This window comes from Hirundo rustica, chromosome Z, assembly GCF_015227805.2.
Source record: "Hirundo rustica isolate bHirRus1 chromosome Z, bHirRus1.pri.v3, whole genome shotgun sequence".
Taxonomy (NCBI): Eukaryota; Metazoa; Chordata; class Aves; order Passeriformes; family Hirundinidae; genus Hirundo; species Hirundo rustica.
The window spans coordinates 52592353-52610141 of NC_053488.1; the positions used below are offsets into that span (position 1 = coordinate 52592353).

Genomic DNA, 17789 nt, shown 5'->3' on the forward strand with positions numbered 1-17789 from the left:
CAAGGAATTCACAACTCTGTGACAGGGAGTTTTACTTCTGAGTATAGATACATAAATAAATATGTACATGGTATGAACCACTATTGAGGTGCCAGCTCTGTCACCCTTACTGATACTGTGACTCAGAAAAAGAGCCATGATTCTGCAGAGATTTGCAGGGGCATACAGTTTTCTTCTTGTGAGAAGGTTCAGTGTCTGAAAGGTGAATTCCATAGCTCTTCCATATATAGGTCTTATTTTCAGAAAAAAGCCCATTCCAGTATTGCTTACTACAAAAGGAGGCAGAATCCATAGAAAGCTTTGTGTCTTTAGAAACTGTAACAAGGGAGATGTGAATTTAGTTAGAACCCTCCCGTTGACATCCCTAGACTTTAATCAGGGACCTAATAAAACTCAAATACTGGGCTTTGCATAGGAGAATTTTTTGATACCATAGGGCTCTTTTAACCTGATGAACGGTAGCTTAGAGCCCACATCTGGAAACATTTTTATATCAAACCCACACGTGCTCATGTGTAAGCATATGAAGAACTGTGCATCACGTAACTGATTTTGCTAGAAACTCAGCGTTGCATAATCTTCAACATGGATTTAACAAAGAAGAGTCAAGAGCTTGTGGGAACCCAATGAAACAAAAAGTCTTGGGGGAAGAAAAGGGCAAGGTACGTAACTTATATTAAAAATAGTTGTGAGGTAAGAGAATATGTAGTATTTTTAAATTTTTCATTATCACTACTGTGTATGAGTCCAGGTAAATACCCACATTTTGTATTTACCTTACAAAACAGGGATATTTTAATGATCAAAATTAAAAATGGGCTTGATTACAAAACCCTTTGTGTCTGGAACACAGCTATAAGTAGCTCACTATCTAGGTTGAAAATGGTAATGCAGAGTAGTGTGTCCTATTTTTCTGTGCTTGAAGTGAAGATACAATAGTGGAATTCAGCCTTGGTAGCTACTAATACACCACACAGACACAGTAACACCCTGTGTGCTGCATAAAGGAATCACTTGTGGCCTGCCTCCATTACAAAGAGCAGAGGGGGCCAACATACAAGAAGACAAAATGATTTACAATGGGGAAGGAGACCAGAAGAGTTGATGTACCCAAATACAAGGACCTTGATTCGTTTTGGGGTGATTTAAGTCCCTTTCCATCAATTATCGTCCTTTGTCTCCAGATTCTTATCACAAGCAACATTACAGGAACTGAACAAAACAATACTCAGGCTCCAATATCTCTGTGAACTGCGCTGAGGTTTCTACACCCTATGGCTGTGTTTCACCAGGTTACACAGGTTAAAAAATGCCTGAAATCCAAAATGCGAAAAAATCTATATAGGACAACAACACACATTCTCTCGTTAAATAACATGCTCGAGCCTTCCTGGTGTTTCTTCTGCTCTGCAGAACTACTGATATTCCATAGTTCAATATTACAATGGATATGAAAAACTGCAGTGCAGAAGAAGATTGACTTTCTCTAATTTGACAGCTTTCCAAATGAAATGCTCCTGCTTTGCATGGTTCTCAACAGGTTTATTTCTGAGCAAATTAGATCCTGCCCTTTTCTATTCCAATCTTCCACAGTTTTTTGGTGAAATTTGAGTTTCAGAACAATTACAAATTAATATATATGTGTATATATCCACAGAAATGCTCTGCAGCTAAGATTTGATTTTTCAGTGAAATAACATCTACCAATTCATTTTTACTGCTCTGAATCAGAGTAATAAATTTTTCTTTCTTATTGATATGTGAAGTTTTGAGGGCACATGAAATAGTTGAAAAGCATGCTTCTTTCATCCATTCATGCTAGATATGTGCCATTTCATGGTAATTCTTGACAGAACACTGCAGTCATTGCTTATCTTAAAATAAATGAAAAAACACGTGGAAAGTAAAAAAAAAAGGACCTTAGGAAAGTCAGCTATTTTTGACAGTAAGTTAGTTTCTGTGAAACAAAGCCTTGTCTTTCAGAAAGTGTTTACGATCCATGAGGAAAAAGAAGTATATCCTTGGGCTAAAATGTTTATTGGCACCTAGGAGTCTGAAGAGAGCAAGTCAGGCCTGTGGTTTTTTGAGGGCACTTTATCATCGCCTGCATTCTCAAAGGGATCAGTGAATGAATAGAGCTGGATTACTCAGCCTTCTATTCCACGCCTATTCCTCTCCATTTTCCTTGGCAAGACTGAGTGCCAAGCTATTTTTAGTGAGACAGTGTTCTATTTTAAGACAAATATCAGTTAAGAGACATTGTTAGGAAAAAAAATTTAAAAAGAAAAACACAAGGAGGAGGGAACAAGGTTTCCCATCTCATACTGTAAAGCAATCCCTTCAACCTGTAACTTCAGGCATTTCAGCTGTTTCCAATTTTGGAAAAATAAAGAAAATTCAGAGTCCAGGGATTTAAAAATAAACCTACCCTCAGGCAAACAGACCAAAATACAACAAGCTGTTACTATGTGAAACAGTGATTACAAAAGCAAAGAACGTTCCCCAATGACTAGATTGGGATAAAACTTTGGAGCTATTAAGGTCTGAGAATGTTACACAGACATGTAAGATATTTCCAGCTCCTTAGCCAGATATATCATATTTTGGAGAAAGAGTGATCTGTGAGATAGACCTTGCTTTAAGAAATATAGCTTTCAGATTCCAGCATGTCAAAAAAAAAAGAAGAACAAAAAATTTGAAACACGTTTATATTCTGCACATATTTTTCACTTTCATAATTTCAGCATTTTTGCAATAATCCATCCAAATAATTTACTAATTTATTAAAATATTTTAAAAACTATTACAAACCAACGAAAGAATAAATGAAAAATAAAATTACATGATCCTCAAAAAGGTTAAAACAGAAGGTCTGGATCACCCCCTAAATACACACAAAAGAAGCTTCTGATGTACCATGTGCTTCAGAATAATTAACTTCGGACACATTTTATTTTTTCTTGTCCCTTCTCTCTTCTTGTGCATATATAAAAAATAGCTCTTAGGTGAGTGGCTTTGTTTTAATTTGAGATACATTAGGATTACAAGCTATGTTTCATGTTAACCAAATCCTTGCTGAAATAAATCATAGTGGAAAACTTTCTTTTTGAGAAAAAGCAAAATGAAAAAAAGTGCAACTTTCCCTTGGCTGCATTTTTTTCACATACTGAATTAATTTGAAATTTAAGAAGCCCTCTACTTTTCTTCTAGATTGCATAGCAACTAAAGTCTCTGACTTATTAAATGCAGAATAACAAGGAAATGCAGAATTATCAAGGAGAGCTTGAAAATAGCCTGGGAAGATAAAGAGTCAAAAATCTCATGAGGATAAGTGGGAGGAAGGGAATAAATTGCTATCTAATGAGTGCAGTAGAAGGACTGCTTTTGATACTCTCACTGACTAGAACAGCGGTTCAACTGGGGGACTACTTTAGATAGAGTAGAATTGCCATATACATTTTTCCAGCTTTGAAGTTTTTCTTGTAGTCTTGTAATAGCTATTGTTTACATCAAATTCATATTGATGGAATAATAAGATTAGGTAAGAATGTCAGCTTTTGTTTGGAAAAGTTGTATTTCTAAAGCAATTACTTAAAAAATTAAATCAAGACTGATAAAATGGACAGACTTGTGGTACTCTTGAAACCAAGATATTTTTCCCTCTGAGATTTTTTAAACCAGTCATGGTTAGAAAAAACACAGAAAAAACTCATTAATTTACAAAGACATTTTTCAAAGGCTCAGTATTCAGTTGGCAAACAAAGGCCAAAGGAAAAATGCTGAAGATCTTGAACTCAGTCCTATGGTTTTGTCATACATTATGTTGGCAGTAATGGTTTGGCTTATATTTTCTAAAAATGAAAAAAGACAAAGGCATTTAAAAAGCCTGAATCATCATCCAAGGAAAATTTTTTGGCCAGTTGACTCTTTCCAAATATCTGTCCTGCGAAACTAGTAACACTAGCTGTTTTTTTGAGCAACTGGTCTTCAACCAACTTACAAAGGAAATCAATAATGCTATCCCCATTTCACAGATAGTGAAACCGAGGCATTAAGAGGAAATGTGACTTATCCAAGGTCACAAAACAGTATTTGGCAAAGCTATTAATAAAATCCAAGTCTCATGAGTCCTAGTCCAGGGCAGTATCCAATACACTGTACTGTCTTTAGATCACCCTGAATAACCTTTCTTACATACAGGCTTACTTTCCGTAATGTCCTAGATCTTCAGCCCATGGTAGCTGAAAGAAATCCTCTGATTTCAGCAGATCAAGAGCTGACTTGATGAGTATTTCACAGCTTGTTTATATGCAATATTATGTTATGATGACAAGAGAAGAAAATACACTTATCACATTAAACGAGCTACAACAGTTGCCTTACTTTTCCTAAAAAGAGAACTCTTAGAGAGTTGTATGGGCTTATTTACTACAAATATACAGATAAGAGTTTTAATTGATATGAAGAGGCTTTCAGAATCTAATTAACCTCCTAGCTAGTCATTAGCTCTCTGACCTTTAGAAATAATTGACAGAGGAAAATTTCTTTTCTCTTTACCTCATTCAGAACTTCCACATCAAGTGACTAACCCTAATGTGCAATAGTACCCACAGCACATCTGTAAGGATTTATGGGATAATGTGTGGTAAGTCCATGAGCAAAACAGGACCATGGCATTCCTCTCTGGCACAAATACTGCCCATGGCCACCTGAGTGCCATTCTCGTGAACTTCTACCTTCTACTGTGCTAAAGCTGTATAAGCTCTAACTCTCATGTCCCTCAAGGAGTTTTAAAGGTATTCCAATTAGTATGTCATGGCTAGCCATAGTAAAAAAACCTGGATTTTCAGTTCAAACTAGCTTTTCTGCAAATCCGTGGAAGATTTAATTGCTATCACTAATTGCATGTCTTCATTAGACACATTTTTTTTTTCAGAGTAACAGTGGGGGTTTTTTAACCAGAAAAACCATTAAAAAATTCTGAATTCCACCACCCTGTTGGGCTTGGTATTACTTTGTTTCTTGCTATCTTAATGTTAAGGTCTATGAAGATTCCTCTGTGTGCTGTAAAACACAAAGAATGAGCAATCTGCGGAGAGAATTTCACATGTTCAGAACCTCAATGCTTCCTCTTAGGGGAAAATGCAACTGCAAATGGCACACATTTCTTTTGCTATGTTCTGACTGCTCTCCCTCACCAGATCCAGAAGTCCACTGGAAATGGGAAAATACTCTGAAAAAGGTCAATTCACCAGCAGTTGCTAGAGAATGAACATATATTATCCTATGCAAAACAAATTAAAAGGACAATGCTAGATGCTCAATATCCATGAAAAAGTATCTATAATGTGTAAATTATTTTAAAATGTGACATATTATTGCAAATTAGAGCTATTTTTTTTGTTGTTTTGTTTTTCCCAGGGAAACCTGCAACCCCATCACAATGTCCCTAAATAATTTATCTCCTCAAATACTTCAGATTAATTCTTAATGAAGTCTTTGTTATCTCTAAAAGCAAGAGTTCACTCAATTAAAAATTTCCAGATTTCCCCAATTTCCATGAGAAAGAGAAGGCAAAAGAGGATGCAGGACCACCAAGTGTAATGGGAAATCAATCCCTAACAGAGTAAGACAAAGTATAGATGAGAAACAGATAAGGTTAAGGTTTTATTGAAGCAGAAGAGTATGACAGTATATTGCAACAGCTGATATCTTCCTATATGTAAAAACCCTTGTTGAGGGCCATGAAATCCTTCTAATATTTGATTAAAAAAAAAAGAGAGAGAGAGAGAGAGAGAGAGAGAGAGAGAGAGAGATAAAGGAGAAACTGAAGACATGTACAAGAAAAAGATCAAAAAACAGGTAATAAGAGAGAAATTTTAGAAAATACACTGAGCTCATGGGAGAATTTTTGGTAAAGTAATGGAGTCTTGCAAAGATCAGACAAATGTGTACAAATTAGTGGTTTTATCCAGTGAACTTTGCAAAATTAAGATATTTGCTGGATGATTAGCATTCATGATCTAGAACCTCAGTTAGCAACGAGAAAGATGAATGAAGTCTGTGTTTTGCTTTTTTTTCCTACTAGTGATTATTGGTATGGTAAAGGCGAACTGAGGAGATGGATGAATGTTTGCCTGAAAATGGAAGATATGTTTAATGGAATGAATTTGAAAGGGCTGACCTAGTAGGAGAACTTGAACTAAAGGTAATGACCACTGAATCAGCAGATGAAGAGAAGTCAGCTAGAGAAAGAGGGACAATAATAGCAGCAGGGTCAAAGAAAGTGATGGACTGTGGGTTTAAAAAGAGCTGAAAGATAAAGTAGTGAGAGATTTGTGGAGGAATTATTTATGTGCACACAGACCAAGGCCCAGCACATTAAACTCAGTATACCAGAAACTGAATTAAAACCAGGAGTAAGTGAAAATTCACTAGAGGTCTTCTAAAGCTGAGACAGTAGCTGATGCTTTGACATGAAATAAATGAGAAGGAAAAAGGGACAGTGAGAGAAAAAACAGACTGGAAGTTTCACCTTAAATCAGCAAAGGCTTGATGGCTTAGCTGAAGAATCACAGCAGATTTCTGTAGCATCGTTAGACTTTTAATTATATTTGCAGCAAAATATTTACCCATATTCCTGCTTTGAAATCTGTCTCCTTCAAGCTAATGCTGAGGTCCTTCCTGAGCTCCTAAGTAGTGAGCTTACAGTGTTTCAAAACTGGATTCTTGTTAATCACAAGATTAACAGTGGGATATCACTAAACTAAGTTGTGTTACATCCAATTCTGTTTTATAGAAACAAGGAAAGGATCTGGCTTCCTTATTAAGAAATTCAAAGAATGCCTAATGCATGTACTTGACTGTTGTAAACTGCTGACATTTTTTCTTCCCCATTTCCTTATTGCCAAAACAAGTTATTGGTTAGCCATATACAATTATGCTGTATATATTATTGTTGGAATTTACGTACACACTTGGAGGCAAGTATAAAGATGAAATGTTATATTTCTCCTCTGTGTTTAATGAACTCACCAGAGCTTCTGCTGTTCCTTAAAAGAAATTACTAAATCCAGCAAATAATGCTCACTTTTTAACTGAAGGAAAATTGAATGAATGACTGTGGTATGAGTAGTTTGCTAGGTGAGGACATAACAGCTTTAAATTTAAGAATCCAGTTAATGCTAAACAGAAGTTTCAGAATGTACTTGTTTTGGTTGGTTTTGTTTTGTTGGCTTTTTTTGTTTGGTTTGTTTGTTTCCCAGAATTAAGGCATATCTCCATGCAGATTTTGGTAAGACTCACAGTAATTGTCACTGTTGCTTGAAATGGAGAGAGTTAGTGAGAGTAGAATGCATATATTTTTTTTCCTTCATGCGTACACATTGACTTTTATTTACTCGTGTATGTTTTAAGTATATCTGCTGGGTCTTAACTGAAACACATTCACCTGCCAGACAATTTTTGTGACCTGAAAAACTCAGATATATCAAACAGCATGTTAATCAACTCTGTTTTGATGAAGCAACTGGAAACATCAGCTCAGTTACATTTATTACATGAAAATAAAATTTCTACATATGTAAAGAAAGTAAGAGCTATTTGTTGAAATCAATAACCAGAAAAGCTGAAGAACAGCAGTAACCGGCCTTTACAATTCTCTAACTATTAGCATTCCATTTGCTATCACGATAGATTTATTGGTATCATATACCTCTAACTTGGGTGGAACCAATTTTCCATTAAAAAACAGTGTGATGTTTGTTAGATTTATGACCTTGTTTTCTTCTGATACTTTAAGTAACAAGTTATGGCCTGAAGATTCACTTTTTCAGAAATGCTAAATATAATTAATCCCAGTAATTACACTGGAAACATTTGTTTAACAAAATTAACAGCTTTAGCCAGATCTACATGAAAAGTTACGTATTGTTTCTATTTCAACAGCAGTGGTTTATCTTAAAAGTAATTAACTACGTATTAGAGAGCTGCTCTTTAATTTTCTTTGAATATAGACAGTTCAAATAAGTTACATCATGTTAATGACTGATAACACAGATCTACCACAACTTAAAAATAACTAAATGGTTAATATTATTCTGAATGTGAACAGAAATTGGATTCTACATTAAAGACCTTTATAAGGTTGACGCTTATATTTCAAATTTTCATAGGTTAAATTTTTTTTTTTTGCTTAAAAATTTTTCTTTCTCGAATACTGGGCAGAAATCTATGAGCAAAGCTATGCCCTTTTCTTATGCTGAAATTGAGTTATTGAATTAAGCATTTGGTTGAAAATGCTTAGGTTTAATAATACTGTCTTATTCTCAGCTGCTGTTGATTGCTCTGGAAGAAGAAGATGAAAAAAACTTAAGTGTGAAATTTAGCTGTCTAAAAGGGAAAAGAAGATGGACTCCTTACAAGGAAAATATGTGTAATGCAGTCAGTTTAACTGATCAATTAAAATATTTAAATGTGTGGCAGATTTATAGCCTATACCAAAAAAATTACCAAACTACACTCAGAGTCAAGCCGTTTAACATATTTTCATTGGCCCTATTCTCTACTGTACTTATAACTGTGATGTTCATTATCCATTAAAAACATGATAATATGGAATTCTTGTTCAAAACCTACATATTGGAAAGGCCTCCTTGGATTCTGAAACTGTACCAGTTGATTATGTATGATTTAAGTATTTTATGTTACAGGCAGAACATAGAAAAATGGAACAGAAAATCAAACTCAGATCTGATAGAAGGTTCACTTCATTTGGCCTTTTATGTCTACTTAATCCCTTTAAATAACATTTATTTCAATTACCCACTTTCATTTTGTTCCTTCTAGAAAAGTGGAAAGAGTTGCCCACCAAACTTTGGGTATAGACAGAAAATTACACATCTGCATGCAAAACTGCTGATCAGCCTATCAAAATTGGCCCACTGCTTATGCAGGAAAAGATTTTGTTGGTGCAGTGAGTTCTCCTTCTGAAAATTTCAACATTATTATTATTTGAAATTTAAGTTTTCATTTAAGTTCCTTGGAAAACCAGAGTCCTCATGATAAAAAGTATCCATTCATTGTAAAGCAAGTAATAAATCCCTAACTGGATTTCCACCTATTTCCACACAAAAACCTGCAGGAAGAGTAAAGCTATCACAGGAAACTCTTCTGCTAAGAATATTCTGGCTTTTTGCCACTAAAAGAGGACAGGACTTTATTTTGGGCATAGAATTTGAATTCTTTTGGACAGGAATGGCTTCCCAGATCTAGGCAGCAGGAAAGATTTCATGTCGTTACAAAAGATTTGAAGAAAGAGAGGAAAAGAGATGATGGAGAGGAGGAAGAAATTATGCACTTTCCTCCTCTTAACTAATTTAAATTTTTTTTTCTGCTGTCAGAATCTCAGCCTCTTCTAATGGGGGAGAGAATCTAGGGGAAGTAAGGAGGGAAGCAAAACAGCAATTTCCTAGATACTGACATAAGGATAGACAGATAAAGATAGAGAAATGATATATATTCCTGTATGCAGTTTTTGCCCATCTAAGGTGGTGTGACTGTGACTCTTTGTAACAAATTTAACAATTTTAATTATGCAGAATTTTTTATCCTTTTCAATATTTTATATATAAGTAACTCACTAGCCTACATTGCTAGTCTCAAACACATGACTAATCCTGGTGAAGATTTCAAAAGCATCAAAGTTTCATTTCAGACAACATCCAGATCCTTCAAAAATCTGAAACTAACTTTATAAAGATCTGGAGTAAACTGAGTATACACAACAATATATTCAGGAGTAAATTTTCACTGACCCTTAATCCTTCCAGTACTTTTTAAATTGATACCATTAGATCAGTCATGGGCTTTAAAAACAGAAGTTGTTTAGGTCACATAATCAATTTTTTAGATATCTAAGATTTGAGTGCTTTGTTAATAACAATAAAATCACTGAAGACCTTATGTATTTTGCATAGCTTGAATCCAAATGTGATTGCAAAGTAAACTGACTTTTCTGCAAACATTAGAAGCTTACATTTTAAAATATTATATTTAAATAAATAATTTTCAGTAAATGTAAATAAAAATTGCTCCTTATAATAATAATAAAAAAATTAAACAGTGTTTCTAGCATTCTGACACAATTGCTTTGATACTGTCACTATTATATTATGGTAACAATATGCTGTGTGAGTAGCAGCTATATTTTTACTGTGCAGATTGTAAATGAAAAAATTAATAAAAAAAAATTCAGTCAAATTCCACCAACAAATGGTTCTAAATCTTCTTCCACATCTTTTGCAATGTATTCTGGACAGACAATATTATAACTTTTGGATCGTGGAGACAAAGTATGCAATGTGTTTTTAGAAAGCCTGGCCCTGGAATAGACTAGGAGACAAGCAGGAGATTCAGCTGGTAGGTAATGGTCAAGGCATGGAGAGGATTAACGGGTCAAAGTGACAAAGCAGCACAGAAACCTGGACAATAAGGAGCCAGAAATACATTTGCAGAAGTTTCTGCAAGACTCAGAGGGGTAAAACTGCTCACAAAAGATGTGGATTTCCTGCAGCTTTGGCTTCATCACCTCCAGTGCTCAAGACAATACAGCACTGTTGTGTTCTGCTTTCCTGCTGCTATGTCACTTGAAGGTATAATCTACTTGAGGCACCTCCATCTCAGAGCAAAACATGAAGTCTTACCTCAACAATATCTGAATTCGTTCGGCTCTCATGTGGCTCATTATACTCGGTATATTTCAGCAACACTTTGTCCATATCCGTGCTGGCATACTGGAACAGTTTGTTGGTGCTGTTGAAGATGATTAGAGCAATCTCACAGTCACACAGAACACTAAGCTCATAAGCCTTCTTCATTAACCCAAATTTCCTCTTTGTAAAAGTCACCTGGAAAAAAAAAAAAGCAAAAAAGGTCCATCAGAAACCCACAAGTTGCTCTCTGCAGTCTCCTTTTTTCCTGAACTATAACGTGTGACTGCTTTTTCTTTGAACTGAACATCCTCAGAAAACAAGTGAATAAAATACAGTTCCAAAATAGAATATATATATATGTATGTTGTACGTATTACATAAGGGAGAAATACCTAATTATCACTGCGTGAAACTTGAGATACAGGTAAGGACCATGGGGGATTTTTATTTAGTGGTATTATATGTTAATACTGCAACTTTAATTTAAAAATTCAGATATGCTTTGGACAGCATACATCTTTCCTGCCAACATTTACAAAATGCACCTCAGATTAGCAGCTGTAAATACTTTGAACAAGTGCAGTCAATTCTGATTTTTTTTTATTCTGATAGCAATTGACTTTGATTTCCAGACCCCCAACTACTGCTAGTTTTGAGGCAAAGAAATTATTTCATAACCATTTAAGCAGTGCAAAAGAGAGACATTGTTCATATAAAGACATTATACTTTTGAAGAAGTATCTAGTTAAAAATCACACTCGTTAGAAATAAGAATTATAAAGCATGAAAGAAAATAGCTGGCCAGCAGCCTTTGAAACGAAGTCTTTTCTGAACACGCATATTTTATTTTATTTCATTTCAAGCAATATGCTTAGGAATATAAACTGGCATTTTTAGTACAAAGGGCTTTAGGTCATGTTATATAGGAAAGAAATACGGATGTGCTTGCAAGTTCTCAGTAGGCCAGCTAATGCCCCTACATAATGCAAAATTCAGGCAGTATGAAAATTATAATTATTCTCTACAAAACCATAATTTTGCACAGGGACTGTTTTGACAATGAAAGACCTGCACATCAAACAATTTTTTTTTTTTCAATAGCTTACAAGTTCCTGTAAAATACGTGACTTGAAATAAGAAACTACTTAAGAGCTGTTTAAGCTAATTGTATGGTTGAATTTTTCCCCTCTCTTTTTTCATATGTGCAATTTCTGTTAAATAATTTTCATTAATAGGAATTTTTAAGACAAAAATGATTTTGCTAACCTATAATTAATCAGTTTTAACACATGGTCAAGGTACTTGGTATGTCAAGGAGAGGCACACAAGCAAGTTTATTGGTCTGCCTGATTCAACATTTGTTGCTTCCATCCCTTATATAACCATAAGCAGTGTCACCTCTGCACATTAATGCTGAGGCAAGAAGATTTGTCTGTCTGTGACTCATGCGGTTGCTGTTTCAACTTGTTACACTTCTAACGCAAGTTAATGCTAAGTGCAACCCCAGACTACCTTAAAATCCCAACATGTCAGGCCAAGGAAAACGTGACTTTGTAAGTATTGCTAATCCATATTTGTTAGACCCTCTCAGAAAGATGAGGCTTTGGGTATAGCCAAATATGTATATATATTGCCCATGCTTTGAACACTTATTCCCCCAAATGCAAACTGAATGTTATTCCTTTTATTTCAATCATTTTAGCCTCTGTCAACATACTGTTAAGAAAAATTGGATTGCCATTAAATACTTCCCCCTCCCCCCCCCCCCCCCCCCCCCCCCCCCCCACTTTCTACAGAACTGGTCTCAATCATGCATAATTGACAGTTCTTTCTAAATTTGTTTATCATGGCTTTTGATATTTGGAAAAAATAACGAGCTAGGTAACAAACACTCAAATTCTAAATAATAATAATAACAACAACAATAATAATGATGATGATTGATGATGGTAAAATATTTGTCTTCAAAACAGTTCTTTAGAGGTTTCTCTGATTACAGAAAAATGCAATGAAATGGTTGAAAGATACACACGTATATATTTATGTGGATATATATATAATATATATAAGCTTGTTTTAGAAATAATTAATTATACAGAAAATAAAATGTACTAATTCAACACATTTTTCTGCATCTATGCCTTTTCTGCATCTAAATGCCTGACAATCAACTTTTTGACCACAGTGCTATAGGTGGAGTATTTCTGCATTTAGCATACTTTTTACCATCTGACCCCAGCACAAAAATATTTTTAAACTATTTTTGTGTTTACTGTTAGGTAAAACTCCTTAATATTTTGAAAAGCCACCCAGCTGTGGTGCACAGCACATAATTAACTCGTAATACTTATCACCAGAATGATAATGGTTAGAGTTACTTTTTATGGATAGTGAAAAAAACTCACAAACCAGAAAAAGAAGTAATCTAGATCTTCATTTTCTCTTTCTTTAATATATAATCTTAATTACTTTAAATTTGATTTCTTGATATTTTTAATATTTTGTAAATTGACCAGATGCTTCCTGTAATTGATAATAAATAAATTAAAGGCAATTTTATCTGCTATTGTTTCACTACTTGTGATTTGGAATTTTAGTTTTTGAATATGTCATTCATAGTGGTTTATCTTTACACATACATAATCCATATACATAAATGTAAATTTATTATGCTTTTATAACAGTCTATAATAGGAAGCTTTTCGAACATATAGGGAAATGTCATGTCAGTAACTTCAGAAAAAATTACGAATACTCTTCAAGTAATTTAAAAAACAAAATTACCTTTTTGCATACATTCTTCTATGTGGCTACATAAGGAAGATGAATATGCCATATGCTAAAATACTTTTGTGACCACTATAAGTAAACAGAATGTTTATTGTTTAACTTTATTTGTTCAATTTATTCAACATTTGCTATGTTAACCATTCTCATCGACACTAAAAATACTAAAGTTAAAAAATCTAATAAATATTCTCTAAGGTAGCAGATAATATTCTTGTATTGAACAAGTTTTGTTGAGTGGTAAAAATTGCATATATTATTTAAAACCTCTGTTCTTTTGTCTAGTTGGAAGTGTGGAACCTACACTGAAAAAGCTCTGATTACGCTCGAACTGGCTGACTTAGTGCTGAGAATGAGCAAGACAGTCACATTGTCATGAACACAAACTGTAGCTACATCACCAAAAAAATTCATGTGTTCACGTAGTCTTATAATTTGTGTCCAAAGTACTCAGTCTTGGTAGTGTCATATAACACCTGACAACATCACTTTGCCATTTGACATAAAAAACACTAGTGACACTGAAGGAAAACCTACATACAGTGAGAAAATTCATCAACATATTTCAAATAACACACCCCCCCAAAATGCATAGACTTTGATATATGTGTAAAATTTAATTTTTTTCAGCAGCAAGAATCAAATCACTACATGTTATTTCCTGACAATATTAGTCAACTTATGCTTAATTATCCCCACTATCTTATTCACTTCTAATTTTCAGGTTTTTCAGTTAATAGATCTACTTCTCTTTAGGAAAAGGATAAGAAATTTAGGAAGTCCTTTTGAGACACAATATTTTATAATGACAGGACCAATATTCAATGGTCTTTAAAACTTTTTAAAGCATGTGTATACAAAACACAAGGTTTTCAACAATGATAAAATTTCTAAATACTTGTATGAGATGCTTGAATGCATTGTTTTATATATATTGCAAAAAGAACAGGTGAGGACATCACCAAAATTATTTCTGAATGCTATCAAAAATAACCAATTCTATCCCTTTGTATTAACTCAAAACCCACTAGTCTTTTATATTTGTCTTAGAACTATAGTTATTCTACTTATTTATTTTTTATTTATTAATTTTAAATATAATAGTCCTCTTAATAAGAATGGTGATACCAAGAAGGCAGGTTACTAAAGTCTGAAGCATTTTCATACAGGAATAAGCATTAATGCTGATGACCTTATATGGTGTGAGCTAATAAAGATGTTACTTGATTATAAAATACTTACGGTGAAGTAGTCAACTTTCAATTTCCTTGATATAAATCAAGGTGAGCTTTTTATGTATTTTGGATGAAGTTCTAACTAAAGGTGAAACATGCTAAAAGAAAGGCATTGAAAAAAATAGAATTGTTAAAAGGGTGATTTTCAGCTCCAACTCTGGGTCTTCTTCAGTTCCATGGAAACAGGTTTAAAATGGCCTAGTCTATATCTGCAAGTGAAGCTGTAAACACTCTGAATCGAGTGTGCATGTCACACACTGATATGCTCAATTTGTAGGGCAATTTGGTCCAGAGAAGACTTTCTTGTCTAATGTCTATTAAGTTAAACTTACTTAAGCTATATAAATTAGTTACTTGGTTGCAATTACAAATTCTCTTATCCGCCAGAATTTTAATTTAGCTGTTTGGGTTTGTAAGTAGGGATGCTAGCAACTGGAAATAGTCTTTCTTTAAGTAAATTTGAAACAAAAAAATTATACTTCTTTTAGGCCTTAATTTATGAGTGAAAAAACCACAGGTATCCATAATTATACTCATTTAATGAATACAGCCCTCAGAATACATTATCTATCTTTTTTTTTCCATGTGATCATTGTGTCTTTTGGTGGGAGTTGGTTTGGGATTCATTTAGTTCAGTTTAGTTTAGTTTTATTGGGCTCCTTCTAGCAATTTTTTCTGAAATCTCACAAACTATGAGAGGCTGAACCACAACTTCACTGCATTTGTCACTAACAGGCACAGCTTATGTGCTAACACTTTGTTTTCAAAGTAGCAGTCCTGTGATGTTTCAAGTGATACATTCCAGCCAGTGTCAGAATATCAGTGCTCTCCTTACTTCTTTCTACTCTGACTATACAGATATACAGCTGCTGACACAGGAAAATGAGAGAAACAGAATTTTCACAAAATGCTTCCCAAATATACTTCCTGACAATAAGCAGGTGAAGAAGAGAGATCACTGATATACAGAAGTGTCTCATAATGGCAGCATATTGTCAAAAGAAATGTCTGTTTGTCTTTATTTCATCTGGAATGTGTAAATTTCTGACACAGGGACTAGAGTAAGCACATTAGATATGATGTATGTGATAAATAGGAGGTACTATGTGAGCTGTCTACCCAACTTCAAACATTGCAAACCTTCTGCCAGAGAGTGAGGGGCTCTCCACTAAAATGTCACTGCCAGACACCTAAGTCTATCCTGTTGAAACATCAAACATCTATTGGTAAGGAAAAAAACTGTTGTCATAGTCTCTCTTCCCTTTTCCCTCTTACCTTCCTCTGATTTTTGTTTAGAGCTGGTATCATACAAAGAAGTCTGGCCGAAACAGTTTTTATAATAACTCTCAAATGGGACTGGCAAACAGCATCAGTGCAGAATTTGATCTAGACAAACCTTCCTTTATGCAATAGTTGGGCATGAAACATAAAATGAAAGACTTTCAGCAGACTGCTTCCATGTTCTTATAACTCTCCAGCATAACTTACAGGGATGAGACAGCACTGATTTATGCTGATAAATGAGCTATTGTCTGAGAAAGCCCCAAGCATATTGAGCTATGACTTGCTGAATAGTCCAGATAAAGAGGAGTTCTAAGAGGACGCTCTAAAATTATAGCCATAATAAATAAATGTTCATGATTAACTCACATAAAAAAGGTTTTGTATGTTACACCACATTTTTAGAACCTTTGTGCATAAATAACAGATCAAATACTTAAAGTAGTTGTACTATTCAATCTGCCCAAATCCAAGTCATAAAGGTCAACCTTGTAAGCTTTTTCTATGTAAAAAAAGAAAACAGGGATAAAATTGAAAGATATATTAATTAAAGATGATACAGCAACCTCAGAAATTAGGAGGTCAGCCAGTATCAATATGCTTCTCATTTTAACTTAACATATTAAGATCTAAGATCAAACAGGAATGAAATAATAATGAAGACTAATCTCAGATGCTTCACTTCCTTTTGTTGAATCAGATTAAGTCCTTTATAGGCAGATCTACAGATACGTATAAATTTTAGGCAAAAAAAGATATTCTCAAAAACACAGTAGCTAATGCAATATACACAAAAGCTGAGTTCTTTTTTTGTTTGGTTTGGTTTGGTTTGGTATGGTTTGTTTTGGTGGTTTTTTTTCTGGTTTTTTTTTTTTTTTGTGCGCTATCACCAGTTTTGGGAGGTACAAGTAAAAAACATGTTTATAAGTTCTGTACTGCTAAAATGTTCATAAGGTAAAGGTCAAAGAATATTTCATTCCCTGCTGAGCAAATGGTCAGGAAGCACATTTGTCTGCATTTCCTGTCATAACAGGAAGAGTGTAACTTCTTCCTCTCCACAATGGCTTCAGTTCTGCTTCCCACCTCCAGCTTTCTCCCCCAGGGCTTTCTAAACCATTCCTTGCAAGACAGCAAGATTGTGCCTGTGTCTGCACTATTTTCCAGCTCTGATGTGTTGGCAGATGCCTCATTCATTACTGCACTCTCTTAGGCTTCTTGCTCACACTTCAAATTAAAAGTATTTTGACCTAAATATTTACCTTATGATAATTCACGCTAAATTATGCTCAGAACATCAATTTGTAATACAAATACATTTAACTTTAAATATTGCATTCTAGAAATTCATGGTACATTTCAGTAGCTCTGTTAAAGTTTTACTTCTCAGGCAGTCTGGAATAACATGAAAAGTGTTGCTAGAATTGTATATATCTCCACAAATTAGGAGTCTTGAAAATTTGGGGTGCAGCTCTTTTCTTGCAGAAACCTAACTTTACCTCTGAAAAACCAAGGCCAATGTCTAATTTTAATGCTATATTTCAAGTATATACCTGTATGCAATTTAATATAAACAATTAATAAAATATACAAAAGATAAAAAGTGTGATGTTTAAGACAAAGATTAATTGAACAAAAAATTTGCTTAGGTGAGTAGTCAAGGAGTTTTCATGTGAAAATATTTGCCTGGGGGCATGTAGGGAAATTTCATGTCTTGGATAAAATGAAGATGCTCCATGAAGGAATAATGAAAATATAAGTAAATAGGTGGAAAAAA

General features: G+C 34.1%; 1 protein-coding gene across 10 annotated transcripts in view; it reads right to left on the bottom strand.

The window, feature by feature from the left end:
* The window catches only part of MEF2C (myocyte enhancer factor 2C), a 140190-nt gene that overhangs the window by 51420 nt on the left and 70981 nt on the right, over positions 1-17789 (bottom strand). For all 10 annotated transcript variants that reach the window (XM_040089318.1, XM_040089314.1, XM_040089315.1 and 7 more), the window contains one exon: positions 10704-10907. In XM_040089318.1, coding sequence (XP_039945252.1) covers positions 10704-10907 — 204 coding nt within the window. The remainder of the gene's footprint in view (positions 1-10703; positions 10908-17789) is intronic.